Genomic DNA, 21,593 nt, shown 5'->3' with positions numbered 1-21,593 from the left:
TTTGGTTTAGTGTATTTTGGTTTTTTGCTGAGAAGCTTTTTTCTTAATGAAGCTAATGGTCACTACAACAGAAATGCTAATTTGTGAGGAACAAATTTGTCGCTGAAAATTGAGATTTCCTCACCGTAGTGTTTTCGCGAGGAAAATATTTTGGTCACCCGTTCCTCGCGGTAGGGTGGTCAAGAAAAGTTTCCGCGAGAAAAATACTATTTCCTCGCCAATCCCTTTTCTCGATGAATATATTTTTTTCTCGCCGTTATTCTTTAGCTACAATTTTTTTCCTCGCCTAAACTCATACTTTTTTTCTCACTAAAAATTTCTGAAGACTAAAAAATAGTCGTTAAATATATTTCCCGATAAAATAAATTTCATCGCTAAAGTATTATTTCCTCGCTAATGATATGTAAATAATTTAGAAATTATAAATAATAAAAAAAAATTTTCGTCGTTGTAGGTATCTTTTGGCAAGGAAGTCTTTCCTCACTATAAGCAATCTTTAATGAGGAAATTTATTTTCTTCCTTATATGTATCTTGTACGAGGGAAAACTATTCCTCGCTAAAGGTACTCAATGACGAGGAAATTTACATTTGTCGATGTAGGTTATATGGTGTATTCCTCTCCAAAGGTACTCAATGACGAGGAACTTTACATTTGTCGATATAGGTTATAAGGTTTATAGCGAGGAAATTTACTTTTGTCATTGTAGGTTGTATTTGCTATAGCGAGGAAATTTACTTTTGTCGTTGTAAGTTGCATAGTGTATAGCGAGGAAATTAATCTTTTGTCGTTGTATGTTGTATAGTCTATAGCAAGGAATTTTACTTTTGTCGTTGTAGGTTGTATAGTCTATAGCGAGGAAATTTACTTTTGACGTTGTAGATTGTATAGTCTATAGTGTAGAATTTTACTTTTGTCGTTGTAGGTTGTATAATCTATAGCGATGAAATTTACTTTAATCATCATACATATTATAAATTTTAACGAGGAAATTTATTTTTGTCGTCATAAGTTGTGTATTGTATAGTGATGAATTTTTTTTTCGTCGTTATACATTCTATAGCCTATAGCGAGGAAATTCTTTTTCATTACAATTGATTGCTTATTACGAGGAAAATGTTGACAATACATATGGTTTTGTCACCGATTGTTCTCTACCATATTACATAAAAATATTTAAAACTAATTGAAATAGTCAAACCAATAATAAATCTCATAATAATAAAACCAAAGTAACAATCAAAGTGTTTCCTAACATAAGGAGTAACGAAAATAGTCTAAAACCAATAACAAAATCAAGATGATCTAAAAAATTATTTCTCCATGTTTAAGTTCTCTAATAAAGATACTAACTTGATGGATGTTGCCTGGAAAAGTTAGCCATGAACTCCTCAAACTTTTTGGCTTGCTCATCCAATCTTTGGATCACCTCATTTTGTGCATCAATCTTTTATTGTTGAGTCCCTACAAGGTGTTGGGTCTCTTGAAGTTGTTCTTGTAACACTTTGTTCTTTTCAGACATTTCATTTATCGACGAATGAGAGACTTGTGATGCCCCGGAAATTCGTATTTATTTTCCAAGGATTTTCCAGAATCTAATTTAAGGTTATTGGACGGTTTCATGGATCGTGAATGGAGCAGAAGTGTTTCGGATGAATTTCTATTCGGAAAGTATGACTTTAGAAGGGGGCTCAAGGTTGACTTTTTATACATTGGGATTCTCTAAAAACTTCCCTCACGAAAGTTGTAGAGCGCGTCGATACGACTTCGTGGACATGTGGAATGCGGAAATCAGAGTTCGTATGTGAAAGTTATGAGTATTTGAAGTTTTGGGAAAGTTCTATAAATAGGAGTTTCCATTTTCGGAAACTTAGTATTTTCATTTTTTCACTTTTTCTTTTCCGGAAATCAAAAGCTCTGTTCTCTCTCTTCTTTGTGCGTGACCCGACCCGGACCCGACAACTTGACCAGGCGCCATTTCTGATTCCGGTGACCTCTACCGGTGAAACTCTCTAGATAGGCTCGTCTCCACCGTGCGCTCCTCTCTGTGGTGTCCTCTAGCATCAATTCACAACGGCGACGGTGCAGCAAGGCGACGAACTTTGGTGCAGTTAGACTTGATCGGTTCTCCGATCTCCGACGACGGTGGGGCTTCAAGTTTTCTTGAGTGAGTTCAGAGGAGCCTCCTTGATCGATATGTGGTGGTTGTTTGGATCGATTCACGTGAAACTTGGTTCAACTCGGATTGAACAGTAATCCACGGGTTGTGAGGTAGTTTTCGACCCTTTATGCTAGTTTTCTGACTTCGAGCTAGTTATGAAAATTCACAAGCATGCTTAGATGAATACCTTTGATGTTGGAAGTTTTGTGAAATATTGAGTTTTGGTTGGCGGCGGTGCGCCATCGCCTGTGGGGGATTTCTGGAGGCGTTCTGGCCATGTAAGGGACTATTTCTGGTATTATATATCTTCTACTCGTCGATACGAGCATTTCGATATATAATAAGTAATTTTTGGAGTTCGTATGAAATTGTTATGATTTTTACGGTTTCATACCGGTCGATTTATTCGATCCGTGAGGATCCGAGCGTTCGATCGACTTGTGGTTTGGACATATCGATCATAGAAGTATTCTGGAGACATTGGGTGGTCTCAGATGTGGTTTCGCCTCAATTGGCGTCACTTTGGAAATTTTGGTTCGATTTAGGGTTTCGAACGTTATTCCTTGTGTTTCATTGACTGAATCAAGGCTGTACTTTTCTTAGGTGCTTGACAGAGTGCATTCTGTAAGTAGTCTAGTGGTGTGAAGAAGCAGCGGGAATTGCAAGGTGAGTAATCTCACAAGGTTCATTAATGAACGGAATACCTTTATTTTTTAGAGTTAATGAACTATCTTTTATCATATTATAAAAGATATGATACAAGATAGTTCTGCAGCCGTTTAAGGTTTCTTATATATGGGAAAAGAAATCCTAGGACGACTAACAATGAAACCCTAAAGCCCACGGATTAAAACAAAACAAATCCAAAATAAACTAGAAAACCTAAAATAAAAAGAATGTAAAACTAGCCTAAAAATATTAAATCACGAATCGGATAATTAAGACGATACATTTTGGCCTAAATCTGATAGGGCTTACTAAAGTGAGTCTTGACCATCTCGTCGTTCCCATTCTGGAAATGTATCATGTGTATCAAACAGACATTATGACCAAAAGTTAGTCAAATCTGATTCAAAATCAAAACCTGACTTTTCGGACGAAAAACCCGAAAAGTCCAAAACCAAATCTTCTTGAATATTCCAACGGCTAGTAACCTGATTATGCGTGAGTTACCTATTTTCCAATCACTTTTCTTGATTTTACGCCGCTTCTTTACTTTTATGGTTTTTCGGCTAAACTGGGTCTATTATCATCCTACATCAATTGTCCTTCCTTTCGTGCTCTAAACCTCATCCTTCTTCCTCAATTGTGAATAAAAGTTAACATGGAAATTGAGATGTTTCGATTGCATGTAGAAATTAATTCCCGAACATTACTTTTTCATTATTAAGAATGCATACCTTTTTATTGAAAATGTGATGTTCCAGATAACTTAAACTCAAGTCATAATTCTATTTGTGCCCTCCTATAATGATTGGCTAGTTCTTTATGAAATTGGTATTGTAACATGAATTTTATTGTCAGACAATAAATTATAAAAAATTTATTGTCTGACAATAAAAAATCAAATTGAAATTGAATCACCATTTTCATCTCTTATTAATCTATATAGTTGCAACGAAGTTTATGTATCAAAATTCATCATTGTCAAAAGTAATGGCAGAGATCCTATCCATGTTGAAAACGAACCCAAAATGCATTAAATTTGTACCAATAACTTCTCTATTTTCTTGTATTAATTGGACTACTGGTTGTTCTTGTTGCTACTGTATTTCTTTGGTTGGCGATCTTTTAAGTTGTCCTGTAATGTGCCCAGTTGAGAAGCATGTGCTTATTATAGAGGAACCTGATCTGGTTAATAAAGCTGTTATAACCAAACGGCGCAGGCCAACTTCACCAGCCTCCTCTCCAAAGAAGCTGAAGCTGATGGAGTTCACTACCAAGTTTTCTACTAAGTCTCTTGGCATAGTCGAGGATCCAGGAAGCACTTTGGTGCATAAGGAGAAAGTTGAACCAAAGAAGAAAAGGGGCAGACTGCCACTTTGCCTAGCTTATCTTACAAAGCCTCCTAGCCCTAGTTTGAGGGGCAATGAGAAAATTTAAGTTTTATTTTATTTTCAGACTAGGCCTGTTTACTATATATGTTATTTCATAGTTCATAGACTCATTTTCATAAGTGAACGTTTGATGTTTTGATGAGCGGTATCTTTTATATGCCACTTTTTTTATTTGCCTATGTTTATGGCAATTTAAAAGGCATGCAACATGCCACTCAGGCTTGAGTTAATTGAGAAATCGTTGTGATTTGATTAAAAAAAAAAAGTCAGCCTGTAATTAGAGGGAAGAAATAGCTATTCTGGTTCATGGTTTAGGGAGATGCAACAGTGCAGTGACCAAAATGTTGTTAGTAAGAAAATTAAAGAACAGAAGCAACTTTGAATCGTCTACTAGACAATTAATTAAGAAATAATCTAAATGCTCTTTACAGCAACATCACACATGAACAAGATCGAATAACATATTACAAATATTATTTCTTATTGCAATGTAGTACAACTAAAAGCAAAAATTGAATACAGAACATTAATTTCTACAATGAATGAAAACAATCGTTTTATTCTTAATATACTAAAGTTCGGTTGACACTGTACACTGTTCATCTGGGTCCGAAATGAAGTGACGATTTTGTCCTTGATACTTACCTTGACTACGGTTTTGCCATTACTTTTAGACAGCAATTCTGAGAGGGAAGAAACATTAGAGGTTTGGATTAGTTTTGGAAGAGGTTCGGTTTCAGTACAGAGAGAGGGAGAGGCAGAAACACTGAAAGCGAAGTAGAGGTCATGGGATTGGGATTGGGTTTGGGTTTGGGAGGGATCTTTCAGGAAAAGAAGAGGTGTGGCTTGATGTGGAAGAAGTGTGTGCCTAGATTTTGATTGAGTTTAAGAGACAGGTTTTAGGAGCAAAAGAGGTATGTGTTTGATTGGTTTTTTCAATTCTATTAAGTTAAGATTTTGTTCTTTTTTCTTTGTTGCGATTTGGGTTTTTTTTTGGGTGTGTCAATTTCTGGTCTCGATTGAGCGTTTTGTTTATGAATTTTATGTTTTTTTTGTATGAAGATTTGAATAGAAAGCATTATGGATTCAAATTTCGGTTTGAATGTGACAGGACCCGACCCAGATTTCACCCTGAAATCCGAGGTGGCCCTGCGGGGCCCATCTTAGAAGAAATTCTTCCAAAAATTTGGCAGAACTTCTCCTAAAATGGACTACCCAAAACCTGTAGGAAGGAAATTTACACTTCTAAGTCATTCATCCTTATTCTCCTGGAGCCACCCTGCTCCCCAAATCACAACATCGTCCAATTCACATAACACAAAACACAACTTGAATAACATTAATCCTACAGGTAATCAGAGCAATTCTAATAGAAAGGTAAATGAGGAAAACCTAATTCAAAGGCAAACGCGGAAGCCATGCAGTTGACTATGCCTCAACTCCATGTACGCCCGACCTCAACTAATTTTGCCTACAAACTGGGCATTTGAAACCGAAGGGCCCAGGGGAAAGTAGACAAAAAACGTTAGCGTTCGTGGACAAAAATAAACAATTTTAAAGGAAAAGAAATTCATACTTTCCCACATTTATTTCATTAAAAACCGATGCATGCAACAATTAGAAAACACAATTAGCTTTAAATCCGAGGATTTCAAACGATAAACCGACTAGCCTCGCTAGTCACAACATTCGAAAAGATATATCGTAAAACCGAAATCTCATTTCTCAACAAGATAAGACTAGCCCCGTTGGCTAAAGTGAAAATCAGACTAGCCCCGCTAGTCAAGCAACGATAAGAAAAGATTGAAACTCTGATACTCAAGAAATAAGACCAGCCTCGCTGGTTAAACGGAAAATCGGACTAGTCCCGCTAGTTAAGAATATAATGAGTAGGGGAAGATGATAGCCATACGAGTGAGCCTCCCAGGCTCGGGTGATAGCCTCCCAGGCTAAAGTACTCCCATTACTCCCGTAATATACCCTTACGCCACTATGTGTAGCGATAGGATACTGGGCTTGAGAATTACTGTCACAGAGACAGTAGCCAGCGCCACAAAGGCGGAGGGCTTCAGTGATCCCATCACCTCGCCACAAAGGCGGAAGATCAATGCTAGCAATGATAATGGTCACCCAAAGTATGGCAACAGAAATCCGAAAACCAAGTAAATCCATAAATACATAAGGCTTCCCCATCTCTCGTAAAAGAGTTTCCAATGACGTGTCCCACACGCCAAGATAATCTCAAATTCAAATAAATAGGAAGAAAATAATAATAAGCATGTTTTCCATAAACCGAAACAAAACCAATTTCAAAATCATCATCAAGGCATTCCCAATGCCAAAACTGAAGTCGATAAATAAATAAGGAATATAACTCCATCGAAATCCCATTTCGAAAATCCTTTAAAAGTCTCAAATCGAAATAGAATATAATTAAGGGTATAATTTCGGAAATCACCTCAGAAATAAATAATTCGTCAAAGAAGATTATAAATCATAATCAACTTCGGAAACAAATCATTATCGAAAGCACTTATATGAGATAAAGCGAAATCAATCTCTGAGATTAAAATCACACGCTCGAAATGTAAATTGATAAATAAATAGAGCATATTCAAAGAAATAAATGCATGCGTCATTTAAAGTAAAAGTCCACTCACAGTGTACGGCTAAGCCTGCCGTTGATCCGAACACTCCTCGAGGGAAACCTCCTCACGTCCTATACAATATAACGTTCGTAAACCCTTAATTACTGGATGGACAACTAAATTACGATAAATAAAACCAAACCCTAACATTGTCTTTATATGCCCAAAACCTCCCAAACTTCTTCACCAATGTTATTCCCTTAATGAATGGGCTTTAGGGTAGAATCAAGGAAATTCGATGGATGGATTCCTCGTAATTCAATTAACAATTTCCACCCTTGAATAAACATCGAAATCCATACTCCCTCTTCTCTAATTCCATCCCAAAGCTACCATTAAGAAACTAAAGGTATAATTGACTAATTATCTCAACAACAGAAGTCAAAGTCCAGCCAAACACTGTCTCACGCGCCACCAACAATGGCGGCGCGTGGCACCCACTCGCCGGTACCAACCTCCACCACCGGCTACCAAATTCCATGTACAACAACAACTCAACCCACTGATTAATTTTCTCAACTACAACACATTCAAATTTTACCTAGAAATAGTCGAATCCGGCCGACGAAGATAACCCAGAAAACTCAAGAACCCTAGATTGTCGATTCAGCCTCTACACGACAAATTGGAATGCAAGTTCTTAGGGGAAATGATCTCCGTCGAAAACCGAGCCTTCGACACCAGTTTGGTGACCGGAGATGGCCGGAATCGCCGGAAATCAGCAAGAATCACAAATTGCTACAGTAACCTTCCCAGCTCAAAATCGAGCTCCTCCGGCCAAATCTCTACAAAACACCACTACATATGCGTCAAGGGGGAGGAGACGAGCTTGGGGATAGCCGGATTTCGTCGTGGGTCGGCCGGAGGGGGAAGAAATCAAAGGGAGAAAAATCAGGCCGAAAGGGAGGAAGGGTCGGGGAAGAAGAGAGAGTTACCGGGGGCTAGGTAGAATTTCCGAAAATGGAAATCTACCAACAGTAACTTCCATATATATTAATTACCATGAACAGTAACTTCTACATTTTTGGCCATAACTCTCACATACTAAGTCCAATTTTTACGCACCACATATGCACGCGCTCGGTTTATAGTCCTCTACAACTTTCATGAAGAACTTTTTCTCAAATTTTGACTCGAACAGAAAGTCATCTTTTAGGGCTCCCTAAAAGTACCGAAACGACAGTAAAAGTGAAAGTAAAGGTCGTTTACCGTCCAAATGACTAGTAAACAGGTAAATTAAGATACGGGACGTTACAGAATGGATAGCATAGTGATCATGGTTTTGGTATGCAAATAGGAGGATTTATCAATAGCAGAAATTATTTGTTTTGTTCCAGGTTAACAACATTAGGTAATTGTTGATGTTGAAATGAGTTGCAATTGTTTCTCATGTAGAGAAAGTGAGATGTACTGTGAAGGATTTTTTTTTATTTATTTATTTATTTATTTTTTTTATCTTGAGAGAATATTTATAGTGAGGTTTATTGTTTAGAACATCGTATGAATAATGAAAAGAAGTGTTAGTGTTTTGGGTTAATCAGATTTTAGCTGAAGTAGAAGAATGTTATTGTTTTCTGTTCGAATTGAATTACTTTGTTTTGTAATTGCAACTTCTCTTGCTTTCTCTGTTTAAGGTCTGTATGTTATGAATTTGTTCTTATTTCACTTCTCTCTTTGGAAAAATATAATACTGAGCTTCTCACACATTCTAATCAGTGTGGGTTTATTGAAATAGTATCTTCTTTAATATTTATTATTTCCAAAACTGGGCTTTTGTTATAGGTGAATGAAGATGGTTTGTTTTTAGGGGCCGCGACCACTTACCTAATTTCATCATGAACATTGCCTACTTACTCCACCAAGAGTTTTTTAACCCCAATTACCCAATCTAACATTTTTTGACAGTTTTGACCTTATTTTAATTATTAAATTACAATCATCATCTCTCTCTGTTTCTCTCGCCCCTCTTACCCCATGAACCGAGTCCACCTGCATCTCAGATCGGCGGCTTGCTGGCTCAGTCGTCGTCAAGCTCTGACTCTAGGATCATGGATTAGAGCTCATCCTCCATCTCCGGAAATCTCTCTGTCTCTCTCGCCCCTCTTACCCCCATGAACCAAGTCCACCTCCATCTCAGATCGACGGCTTGCTGGCTCAGTCGCCGTCGAGCTCTAGGATCATGGATCAGAGCTCGTCCTCCATCGCCGGAAGCTCTTCATGAATAAGTTGAGGTCTTGAATTGCCGGAACACGAATCGTCGTCTCTGAGTCACAATTCAGTATACCACCTTCGCTGCGACGAAGATCATGGCCTTGCTGGTCATCAAGTGCAACCCGGAAGGATCCAACCCGGTCATATTGGCCAACGCCTTCGATACTTCCCACTTCGGCTACTTCCAGAGGTCCAGCGTCAGGAGTTCATCGTCTTCGTCGGCCGCACAGTTACCAAACACACCCCTCCCCGGTCAACGCCAGTCCGTCAAGCCCGAATGTTTGTTTTCTCCGGTTGCTGCGTTTTTTTTTTTTTTAAGAATTGTTGTTCAGTTTTTTTTTTTTGGCAAGGAATAGGTTTTTTTTTTTTTTTGAATGTTTATTGGATTGGAGGCCAATGATCTACTATCTGTTCAACAATGTGAGTAATCTGACATTGCAATGTAACTGTGGGGTTTGTTTGATTGTCTACTGGGGGGCAGTAGACACATTATTGGCCCCCAGTAGACTTTGATACGAGGGACAGGGATCACTATAGTGTGGTGTTTTGATAAGTTACATGTTGTTTTCTGTGTATTAAAGTCAAATTATTTGTGAATCCTACAAAAAAGTGCATTTTTGGTGGTCTATTGGGAGGCAGTAGAGACATTGGACTTTGTATTGGGGGGCAATAATATGATTATTGGGAGCCAATAATATGATTATAAATTGATCAATTGTGCCTGTAGTGTATTTATTTTGGTTTTGGGAGTTCATACAATTCACTGGACGGCAATAATATGATTTTTGGGAGGCAATAATATGATTATTGGGGGGCAATAATATGATTACTGGGGGGCAATAATATGCTTACTGGATATTATTAGGGACCGGTCGTCGGATTCCGGTCATAGTCACCGGATTCCAGTCACCGTTCGCCGGATTCTGGTCACCGGTCGCCGGCGCCCTGCCACTGGTCACCGGAGGCCGGCAAGGTGGAGGATGACTTCTCCCTCTAAGTGAAAAAGAAGGAGAGGGCAAAAAAGTCTCAAAAAAAATAAAAAAGAATTAATTGGGTAAAGGGGAAATAATCCTTTAGAGTATTTTGGGTAAATAGGGTTAAAAAACAGTTGGTGGAGCAAGTGGGCAATTTTTAGCCTAAAATCGGGTAAATGATCCCCTTGTTTTTAATCTCTCTGATCAATAGTACTTGATGTAATTGCTTTATGGGATTTCCTTTTGCGTTTAGTTTGCTGTCAACTTACACCTGTACCAATGTAAAGAAGTCCTTTTAATTTTTGGATTTTATTTCGTGGGGCCATTACATTATCTAATTTTCTCGATTGTTCAATGTATTTGATTGAAAGTCAAAGTAAAATTTCCAAGTAAAAGTCAGTGAGGGTTCTTTTGTCTTTGCTTCAAACTTGACCACCCTTTTGTGTTCTTTTTTAGAGATTTGGCTGAGCTTTTGGAGTGAAGTGCATTGCAACTCACTATATGCTACTGCAGGTGATGGACTAAACTGCTATTACTCAAATATCCTGTTTACAATTTTTTTACTTTTTATTTTATTTTTCGACAATCTATTTACAGATGTTCCCACAAGAAGTCCTAGAAAGAACTATTGGTTTTTCTACAGTGAATTAGCAAGCAGACAGACCATGATATGATCTTAGTCTGCGTGCTGGTATCCATTCTACTGTCTTTGGCAGATATAGTAAATTTCAAGGCACCTCCAATCTTGCAGGTAGTGTGTATAACATCTTATATATTAATAGTGAATTGGTGTTTGTTGTTTTTAAGAACTTTGTGATATGTAGTGTTTTGACACTTTCTCCTTGGGTATTCTGTGCAATATGCAGGAATTTGCTTTAACTCGGGCGATGTATTTATAAAAAAATATTGTGGTCAAGGCTGCAGATTATGTTGAGGTAAGATCTTGATATTCTTGGTTATTGCGTGCATTAACGGGATTCATGTGAAAGAAGTAGAATTTAGGGCTAATTACTGTTTAGTACCCTGTGGTTTTAGTCAAACATCAATTCAGTCCCTCGACTTTTAATTTCATCAAAAACACCCCTGCAATATCATTTTCTCGTCCAATAGGTCCCTCCGTCGGGATTCCGTCAATTTCAGCAGTTAACTGCTGACGTGGCAGTCCAACTCAACAAAAGTGGGATCCACATGAAAGTCAAATACCGAAAATGACCCTGGCCAACTAGATATGGAAAAATCCAAAACAAACCCCCAATTTTGGGGTTAGGGAAATTCGAACCCAGATCACCATGATTGCAAGGCAAAGCCCCAACCACCATGCCACTTGCACGACATTTATATATGCCAAACAACATAATATATATATATCTGTATATGTCAACAAAATGTGGAAAAATCCAAAATAAACCCCCAATTTTGGGGTTAGGGAGATTCGAACCCAGATCACCATGCATGCAAAGCAAAGCCCCAACCACCATGCCACTTGCACGACATTAATATATGCCAAACAACATAATATATATATATATATATATATATATATCTGTATATGTCAACAATATATATATATATAATATTTATATTTATTATATATGTCAATAAATATATATATATTATATATTATATATGTCAATAAATATGTAATATATATATCTGTATATGTCAACAAAATCTGGAAAAATCCAAAATAAACCCCCAATTTTGGGGTTAGGGAGATTCGAACTCAAATCACCATGCATGCAAAGCCCCAACAACCATGCCACTTGCACGACATTGATATATGCCAAACAACATAATATATATATATATGTCAACATAATATATATTTATATATATTACATATTTATTGACATATATAATAAATATATATAATATATAATATATATATATTTATTGACATATATAATAAATATAAATATATTATATATATATATATATATTGTTGACATATACAGATATATATATATATCTATACTAATATTAATAGAACAGGCTTTGTTAGCCAAAACTAAAAAAATGTACTAAAATACCCTTAAAATATTAAAAAACAAAGCACAATTTTCATTCTACAGGACATAATCGTCAAAACACTAAAACAATAAAAATATATATTAACTACCCATTTTTAAACTGATAACCACCCACTTTTCCACACCCAGAGGGTGTGAACAGTTTCTAGTATATATTATGTCAACATAATATATATTTATATATATTACATAATTATTGACATATACAATATATAATATATATATATATATATTTATTGACATATATAATAAATATAAATATTATATATATATATATATTGTTGACATATACAGATATATATATATATATATTATGTTGTTTGGCATATATCAATGTCGTGCAAGTGGCATGGTGGTTGGGGCTTTGCTTTGCATGCATGGTGATCTGGGTTCGAATCTCTATCCCCAAAATTAGGGGTTTATTTTGGATTTTTCCAAATTTTGTTGACATATATATATATATATATATATATTATGTTGTTTGGCATATATAAATGTCGTGCAAGTGGCATGGTGGTTAGGGCTTTGCCTTGCAATCATGGTGATCTGGGTTCGAATCTCCTTAACCCCAAAATTGGGGGTTTATTTTGGATTTTTCCATATCTGGTTGGCCAGGGTCATTTTCGGTATTTGACTTTCATGTGAGTCCCACTTTTGTTGAGTTGGACTGCCACGTCAGCAGTTAACGGCTGAAATTGACGGAATCCGGACGGAGGTACCTATTGGACGAGAAAATGATATTACAGGGGTGTTTTTGATGAAATTAAAAGTCGAGGGACTGAATTGATGTTGGACTAAAACCACAGGGTACTAAACAGTAATTAGCCCTAGAATTTATATATATTTTCTAATGTTCTTGAGGTTTTATGCAGCAGGTACATGATGGGAAATTGATGGTGAATGGTGAAATTCAAAATGAAAATTACATATTGGAGCCTCTTGCCTATGAAATGGAACCAATCGTAAGATCGTGTTCTTGCTTCTCTTTTTATTCAGTTTGTTGCATATAATAACATGTTCAATTTACTTACGAGGCATGTGTTGCCTGTTTTGCTTGATTGTACAACAACAGCTGGAGCATCCAGTTTTTTTAACCAACTCCTGCAGCATTGCGGTTTTTCAATTGTTGTTTTTGCAAGTAGCTAAAGTTCTAATTTAACAAAAACTTATCAAGGGGTTATTGGATTTTGATTTGGGGAGGAAGCTCTCAGATGTTTGTATTCTTTGTGTGAATAATTGTTTGTTTTTCTTTTCTATCACACATGTTTTGAAAAAAACGGTTGCATGATGTTTTTGAATAGATGGGTTCTTGGGTTTAGTTTGATTAAGTGTGCCTTCTTTAAAAACAACAGAAGAACGTGTCAAGAGTAAAATGGTTCTGAGTTCTCTATATTTGGTTTGTTTTGTTCACAATTGCTGTTTCTTTTTTCTTTATTTGTCTTTAGCTATTGAAAATTTGAATTGTTGTTCTTTGTGTAGTTGGAGCTCAAAAGTTGCATATATTCAAGAAGTCGTGAAGACCAAGTTTTGTAAAATCCTAGAGACAGAGGTATGGGAGTTTAGGATTGTGTTCCAAGGTTGGTATTCTCGGTTTCTATATGTTCTCTGTCAAAAAAGAAGTTCAAATATATTTTCTGCTCAAGAGTTTCAAACTAGGTGTTGCTTAATTTATTTGTTTTTCGGGTATCGTTGGTACATTTGGAATTTCTCTTCGAAATTGGTGTGGAAAAGTGATAACTTGAAGATTATAGTCTCTGAAATTTGTTTACTTGGCTCTTGGGGCAGCTGCTACAACATTTCTATTCATTTACTTCAGCATTCCTTGCTCCCTGCAATACTTGATGTTGTGATAGAATGCTTTAATAGAATGTTATGGTAAATTGCAATAATTAAACTCAAACAATTTTAGAGAGACAAAATTTTGTCTCTTATATTATCACTTTGATTATGAATCAAGTCCTTTTCATTCGTGTCATTATTATAAATTATTACCAATAACAAATCCCGCAGCAAAGCGCGGGTACTATTGCTAGTTTCTTATTATACTTGGGGCCATTTGGTAACTACCCTCCTCTTTTGGTAGTTTCTTTTGAAGGTCGGAGGCCAAATGGAGATTGATGATAGGAATGGTAAATGTGAAGGAAAAGAATACCAGAAAGAAAAATGGTATCAAATGAGCCCTTTAGTTATTATGTATTATCAACATATGAAACAGAATCACAAAAAGCTAGTGCGCGCACAATATGTCATCTGATTTGCTTATCTCCCTTTGTTTTTTGTTAAACAAGCTTGAGCAGTTGGCTGAGTCGCCACGGGCTGACTAACTGTTGGATTTGAATTTGATCCGGGTTCCTTGCGCCAAATAGCTTCACGGACACTGGGTTGAGAAGAATTATTTCTATTGTAAATTAATGATTTGCTGCTTTATCTTGCATGAAGGATATCTTAGAACTTATGGCTTATACCCAGGTCACATATAGACCTATATATATAGCTGAGGAAGTGAGTTGCTTGTTTACATTTTTGGTTTGGGAAATTAAAGGGATGTTGTGTTGGGATTAGGGAGAACCTTACCATGGATGGATCAACTTGATAAGTAAACATTCAAAACAAAAAAGAAATTTCACCAAGAAAATTTCTGTAATCGTCGGTCAGCAAGAAGAAAAGATCGAACTCGAACATAAATATGAACTATGACAGCAAGTTCATGTTGTGTAGTTTACAAGAACTTGATGTTTAGAATTGGGGTATGGAGACAAGTAACCCTAATGTCAGAGGCCAGAGCAACACTATTTCCAATTAGTTTCGTTTTCTATGAACCAACCTTCTTTCTGACCTTGGAAAGACGCACAACTTTTGTACAAAGCCAAGTCCTATTTTAAACAGATTATAAAATATATCTCTTTCAAATTCCCTTCTTGTTCTTCTTTTCTTTACAAACATTGCTGCATCTCAGCATACTTAGAATTTGAAATTTAAGTCTCTGCCGGCTGTTATACAGAATTACATGATTTCTTGAAGAATTGCTTCTCTTAGTGGTGCCCGCTTTCCTTCTTATTTCTCGCTGGTTTCCTCGAGAAGGATCCGGCTTCTCTAAAGTGAGGAGTGTGTGAATTTACTTTAATTTCATAAAATCTAGACGCTTCATATAATCTAAGGGTCACAACATTTGACACATCACTCTATTAAATTTTTTATGGGATTTCAGATTAAATAACGGTAACTCACCGTTAACACCCAAAAAAAAAAACTAGGGATTTGACGTGATGTTTCTCCTGTGCATCATTGATTCACAGCTGAGTTTGGCTTTGTGCTTCCATAGAAACTCATCCATGGTTGAAGAATAAATCTCTGAAAATCATTAAGGTCTTTATATACACAATTATAGAATTCTAAGGATAAATACGATCGAGGTGCATGTTGATAACTTTGAGTTCTCTCCTTAATCAAGAAGAATACTAACTCTTTATTAATGTTTGATTGAATCAAATTGTACAGCAAAGTTAAATTCATAAGTCCCTTCGATTGCTTTGTAGCTTTTGGTGATTTTTTCGATTTGCAATTTAAATTCATTAATATAAACCCCTGATGATTGAATCCAATTAACAAGGGTATACGGATCTGCCAATGCTTCTTCAGATCCCAGAGCCAACAGTCAAAACGATCACCTCCACCACACCATTGAAATCGAAACCATAACCAACTTACACACATTACTCACAGGACTAAACCCAAATCCACTAACAAATTTACAATCGACTTTACCCCCAGGTATACACCGCTATGATTAGATATTAATTGGTTGAAGCACTTCTGTTTGTTTCAAGTTATTACTGGCATGGTGGATTGACGAGATGCAAACTACATAAGTATCAACTATGGACGAGTTTCCATGGAAGAAAGAGCAAACGCAGCGGTGGCGCACAGGAGAAAGACATTAATTTATTTATTTTTCAACCTAAAGAAAACGACAAGTTAGTGTAGGTTAGATCTAAAATCCCAAAAAAATATTGATAGAGTGATGTGTTAAATGTTATGACCCTTAGATTATATGGAGCATCTAGATTTTATGAAATTGAAGTAAATTCACACTCTCTTCACTTTAGAGGAGCCGGATCCCCTCGAGAAGATTAGTTATTTGAATTTCCTTCTGCAATTAACTAATGTTATTAATTAATTGACTTCAAAACCAGTCGGTTGATAAAGATGACCAGAAAATACGGATTAACCCACAGCTGCACTGCACACGAATCCATCCTTGATCAAATCCATGCGTACAAGCTAGGAAATTGATTGGGACATACCAACTAATGAGATCTCAAATGACGTACAGAAGAAATGGTGAAGAGCGACCGACCAAAGAGAGTGCAGCAAGTTCTATCTACTTGACCATTCACAGACCCAGAAACAAATTCACAGAAGACCGGGGAAAATCTATAGTTGTTCCTGCAGGAATTGCTATGCGATTCAGAGGAACTTGCATAACTTCACTCAGACAAATTCTAAACCGCGTTTAAACCAAAGGTTTGATGGGGTCTGAGTCCCATCTTCATTGCCACCTTCTGGTACACGTAGCTTGCTTGGTATTATATCTTTGGCCTGTAGATTTCGTTCCCAATCATTGTTTTCTCATTACTTTATTTCATTCGGGCAACTCTTGAGCAAGTACCACTTCCAATATACACATCATATAGCTCAATAGTCAATACAATGAAGCTTATAAACTTGTTCACTACAAGAACGGAAGTTCAGTGACTGCCCAAATTGATGTTGCATTCTCACAATGCCCCGAACTGCAGCCTTTACCCCGATTAGTTTTTGCATTGCTTCGAAATCCTCTGCTCCTTTTTCATGAAGAAGGTGTTCACCCCGATTACCGAATCTACCTACAGTGTCTTTTCAGGTATTTGATGGTCAAACTGTTATTAACGAAAATCTACCAGGATTCTGTTACGGGGTTTTAACTATCAGTTATGAACTATCAGATGAAATACTGAGCTTGTTCTGCTTTATTTTGCCCACTACTCATCATTGTATACATGTTGCCACATTTTGTGACGTGACTTCTTTGTCTAAGTTGATAGTTGTCTTACAAAAGGTTAATTTAATATGTATTTTTGGTTCTTTAGTCTTGAAATATCTTCAGCCACACAATTTGATGTTTGGAGAATTGATTATGCTCTCTCTCTCTCTTTTCTGATGGAGCATAAACTCTACAATTATTATTCTCTGATTTTTTATTTATTGCTTTATTTCTTTTTGCAGTGCACTTGAACCAAGTTCACTTCATCGTGCCGTGTATCCAGTCCTCACCTCATATTCTACTCCCGATAAACTAGCATTCCCACGCCATTCATTGAGTCGTGCTGCACTGATTACCAGTGGTAGTCCGATATTTTTCCTTGATGCATTCACTGCACTTATTGTGTTCTATTCTTCAACGGCAGACCCTACTCTACCTTTTCCTCCACCCCATGACTGTAAGTTTTTCTGCATTGAAGCTTATAGTGAACAAGTTTATATGCTTCATTGTATTGAGCTATATGATGTGTACTTTCTCAAGAGCAAGTACCACTTCCAACATACACATCGACATAAAATTGTCAAATCTTATTTCAAAGATGAGTATGGGGAATACAGGACTAGCAAACAATTATCAAAAGAACACATATTTTACATTACACGATACAAATGCCTCTTACAGTGGAGATATAGAACCACTATGAAATGACGGCTAAGATAATACGCTTGGCCTTTGCCAGCCAATCACAGGATCTATTCGGTTCCAGCGATCTTCCTCTTTAACGCATCAATGTCTGTAGCTAGTTCATTTCTGCTCTACTGATAACAAAATAGAATTGGCACTTGTTAGAATTATATGGTTTACATGCTCAGTCTTCAAATTTTTCAACTTTTTATCTTCTTCATCAATAATTTCCTGTATTTACATCAAAATCAAACAAAGTGAACAATAGTAAAAGAAATGTCCAGTATGACATGCTAAATTGAGGGATGTATTTAGTTCATCATATACCATTCTTTTTCCTGTCTCATCCATAATAACCTTGTATGGGTTCCAATTAGAATCCTCAACATAATCCTCCCACATAGAGCACAACTCCACTGCCCTATCATTTGCTTCTTCTAATGCAGTATATCTTCTCTTGGCTGCAACTTGAAATGCCTTCAAGTCAAGATCACCCAATGTCTTCACGCCAATATAGATTTTTGAATGATTTTTCAGTCCCTACAGAAAACAAAAATTAGACAAAATCCAAAACACTTGCTCTTAAAAAAATAAAAAAATAAATAAAAGGTAAAAAAGAATCCTTCTATTTCATTCCACCCAAAATACCCAATACATAGCTGGCACACTACATATCCAAAAATGCCTTCCCCTTTCTTCCCAACAAAATCGATTATCAAAAATAGTGAATCAACAAATATGACCGAGAGACAGTAACTTTTTTTTTTTTTTTGAAAATAAATTTCATTGAATCAATTAACGATTACAATCGTTTCGAATGACATCCCTTATAAATTCGGGAGCTATGACAGACCAAGTTTGACTATCACTATTTCTTAAGACATGAGAAGCAAATCCATGAGCTACTGTATTTGCTTCCCTTGGTACATAATTAATTCTATAACCACCATGATTTTGCAGCACTAGTCTGATCTCATCAAGCAACATACTCATTGTAGACAAATCCGGTTCAGTTGAATGCAAAGCTTGAACCAATAAAGAGCAATCAGATTCAAACAGTACCTGCTCATGCTGTAATGCCACTGCCAAATTGATCCCTTCCTTTAACACCATCAATTCCGCATGGAAAGGCGACGTTACTAAAGGGAGAAGTCTAGCAGCACCAGCTTGAAAATCACCATTAGCATCTCGAATCACAACTCCAGCACCCCCCTTTCTTGTTGCCAGCTGGTATGCACCATCACAATTAACCTTCATCCAATTCGCTTGTGGTCTTGTCCATTTCACCAATTGTCTCCTACTCTCCGTTGGCTGCACATTTACTTTTTTGAATTCCTCATACCAACCCATAGTGAGCAACACAGCCTCAGATGCATGTTGTCTCTGATGTTCCCATAATTGACTATTCCTGTTTTTCCAAATCCTCCATAAGAGCATCAAACACCTAGCTATCTGCTCCTTTGTCAAACTATTGATTGCACCCAAAAACCAATCTATAAAATTGTCACCCGGCCCAGTAGGCAGCTGTAAACCAGCTCTATGCCAAACTTCCTGTGCATATGGACAATCAACAAAAACATGCAAGCTGTTTTCCAAAGTATGAAGACACAATAAACACCCCATCTCTCCATTATAGCCTTTAGTACTCAATCCCACCCGTGTAGGAAGAATATTAACTGCTGTCTTCCATGCATGTAGAGCTAACTTGCTAGGTACTTTAGCATCCCATATTGCCTTCCAAATTGCCTTATAAGAATCAATAGGTGGTGGAGGGGCTAAAATTAATCCCAAAGCCAAATCACGAGCAACAAAGTATGCACACTATTTGTAGTAAAGAAACCCTTCTTGTGAAAATGCCAAATTTGTCTATCACTCTGTGCATGCCTTGTCAATGGAATGCTCAATATCAAATCAATATCAGTTTGGGTAAAGTACCTAGCAAGTAGATTTACATCCCAATTCCGAGTAATTGAGTCAATGAGCTCCTCAACAAAACGGGGTGCACCATACAGAGGAGGTGAAGACGGCCCTCTGGGGTACACATCTGGAATCCAATTATGATTCCATATCTCAATACGCTCAAAATTCCCAACTTGCCATCTGAGGCCCTGTACTAACACCTGCCTAGCTTCCACAATGCTCCTCCATGAAAATGAGGGTGTATCCCCTAAACCAGCTGTGAGATACTCACCATTAGGAAAATAAATAGCTTTACACAATCTAGCTATCAATGAATTTGGATTCTGTATCAACCGCCAACTTTGTTTAGCCAACATAGTCTTATTAAACCAATGCAAATCTTAAAGCCCATACCACCCTCCTTCTTAGGAATACATAACCGTTCCCAAGATCTCCAGTGAATTTTACTTTTCTCCTCTGAATCCCCCCACCAGAAACTGGCACATAACTGATGCATATCATCACAGAGACCCAAAGAGAGCATATAGCAATTCATCACATACATTGGAACAGTTTGAGCAACAGCTTTAATTAGAATTTCTTTACCTGCACCGCTTAATAATTTGGCTCTCCAGCTGGCGACTTTCTTTGTAAGTTTCTCTTTCAAGTAAGCAAATGCAGCTGTCTTTGATCTTCCAACATGGGTAGGCAAGCCAAGATATTTCTCATGTTTATCCACCCTTTGCACCCCAAGGATATCTGCCAGATACAATTGTCTGTCCATACTAACATTCTTACTAAAACCGACATTGCTTTTCTGTAGATTTACTCTCTGCCCAGAAGCTATCTCGTAGGCATATAAAATATTTCTGAATTGCTGACATTCCTCTTCAGTTGCAGCGCCAAACAGAAAACTATCATCTGCAAACAATAAATGATGCAAAATCGGTGCAGTAGGAGTAACCTTGATATCTTGAATTCACTGCTGCTGTGCAAAAAATTCAATCAGAGAAGACAACCCTTTAACACATAAGATAAATATCAGGTGACAATGGATCACCTTGTCTAATACCCCTAGATGGTCGAACATAACCCCGGACTTCTCCATTCACTAAGAAGGAATAGTTGACTGTTTGAATACTAGCCATCACTAGATCCACCCACTCTTCTGCAAACCCTAACTTTAAAAGGATCTGTCTCAAAAAATTCCACTCCAGCTTGTCGTACGCTTTACTAATGTCAAGTTTTAGAGAGAAATACTCCTCCCCGCTTCTCTTCTTATGTAGAAAATGAGCCACCTCAGTGGCCACTAAAGTATTGTCAGAGATCAATCGGCCTGGTACAAATGCACTCTGTAGTGGAGATATAACCTCTCCCAAAATCTTCTTCAATCTATTGGCCAACACTTTAGAGCAAATTCGGTATACCACATTACATAGTGCAATAGGCCTTAACTCAGTCATATCTTTCGGGTCCTTCACCTTTGGAATAAGGGTGACATGAGTAAAGTTCACCTCTCTGATAAGATTTCTAGAAACCAGAAAAGAGCGTACTGCCCTACATACATCACTACCTACAATGTCCCAATACTTCTGGAAGAAGAAAGGAGACATGCCGTCTGGACCCGGGGCCTTGGAAGGATGCATCTGAAATAATGCTGCCTGAATTTCATCATCTGTATACGCTGCCAATAATTGCTGATTCATCTCAAATGTAACTTTGAGATGGACAGTATTCAAAATTCCAAAGCTGCCTCATTTGTGCCTTCCGTAGAGAACAAGTGACGATAATACTGAGTCACTACATTCTCAATATCATTTGGTTCTGTTACCCAAGCTCCATCTGCATTCTTCAACCTCTTGATCGTATTCCGTTGTCTCCTGTTTGATGCTCTTCTATGAAAATAA

The 21,593-nt window shown here is 37.0% G+C and overlaps 1 protein-coding gene and 3 long non-coding RNA genes across 5 annotated transcripts; 3 read left to right on the top strand and 1 right to left on the bottom strand.

The window, feature by feature from the left end:
- Positions 1–5,021: 5,021 nt before the first annotated feature.
- LOC112202558 lies at positions 5,022–10,694 on the top strand. The gene is made up of 3 exons (XR_002937433.2): positions 5,022–5,131; positions 10,507–10,563; positions 10,648–10,694. It is a non-coding gene; the product is annotated as an uncharacterized LOC112202558 (long non-coding RNA).
- A 101-nt stretch (positions 10,695–10,795) lies between these two features.
- On the top strand, positions 10,796–13,663 carry LOC112202559. 2 transcript variants are annotated; one of them, XR_002937434.2, is made up of 3 exons: positions 10,796–10,985; positions 12,953–13,042; positions 13,560–13,663. It is a non-coding gene; the product is annotated as an uncharacterized LOC112202559 (long non-coding RNA). The 2 variants fall into 2 exon arrangements; XR_002937435.2 differs by having other exon boundaries at positions 10,802–10,985; positions 12,956–13,042.
- A 3,144-nt stretch (positions 13,664–16,807) lies between these two features.
- Positions 16,808–17,422, top strand: LOC121049104. Its single transcript, XR_005799325.1, has 2 exons — positions 16,808–16,983; positions 17,346–17,422. It is a non-coding gene; the product is annotated as an uncharacterized LOC121049104 (long non-coding RNA).
- A 485-nt stretch (positions 17,423–17,907) lies between these two features.
- Positions 17,908–21,392, bottom strand: LOC112203810. Its single transcript, XM_024344727.1, has 6 exons — positions 20,747–21,392; positions 20,293–20,607; positions 19,740–19,963; positions 18,850–19,608; positions 18,115–18,327; positions 17,908–18,018 (listed from the first exon to the last, which is right to left on the bottom strand). The coding sequence occupies exons 1-6, from the start codon at positions 21,390–21,392 to the stop codon at positions 17,908–17,910; spliced, it is 2,268 nt and encodes a 755-aa protein (XP_024200495.1).
- Between the last annotated feature and the right edge of the window lie 201 nt (positions 21,393–21,593).

Source organism: Rosa chinensis, chromosome 5 (assembly GCF_002994745.2).
Source record: "Rosa chinensis cultivar Old Blush chromosome 5, RchiOBHm-V2, whole genome shotgun sequence".
NCBI lineage: Eukaryota > Viridiplantae > Streptophyta > Magnoliopsida > Rosales > Rosaceae > Rosa > Rosa chinensis.
Note: the sequence above shows the minus strand (reverse complement) of the source record. Positions and strands in the feature narration are given on the sequence as shown.

What these genes read in the sequence shown, in the direction of transcription:
- LOC112203810 (XM_024344727.1), bottom strand. Translation starts at nt 21,392, where the DNA reads ATGAATCAGCAATTATTGGCAGCGTATACAGATGATGAAATTCAGGCA. An exon ending in CAAATTATTAAGCGGTGCAG is followed by an intron (nt 19,964 to 20,292) that starts GTAAAGAAATTC and finishes AGTATCTCACAG; the next exon opens with CTGGTTTAGGGGATACACCC. An exon ending in CAATTACTCGGAATTGGGAT is followed by an intron (nt 19,609 to 19,739) that starts GTAAATCTACTT and finishes TACTACAAATAG; the next exon opens with TGTGCATACTTTGTTGCTCG.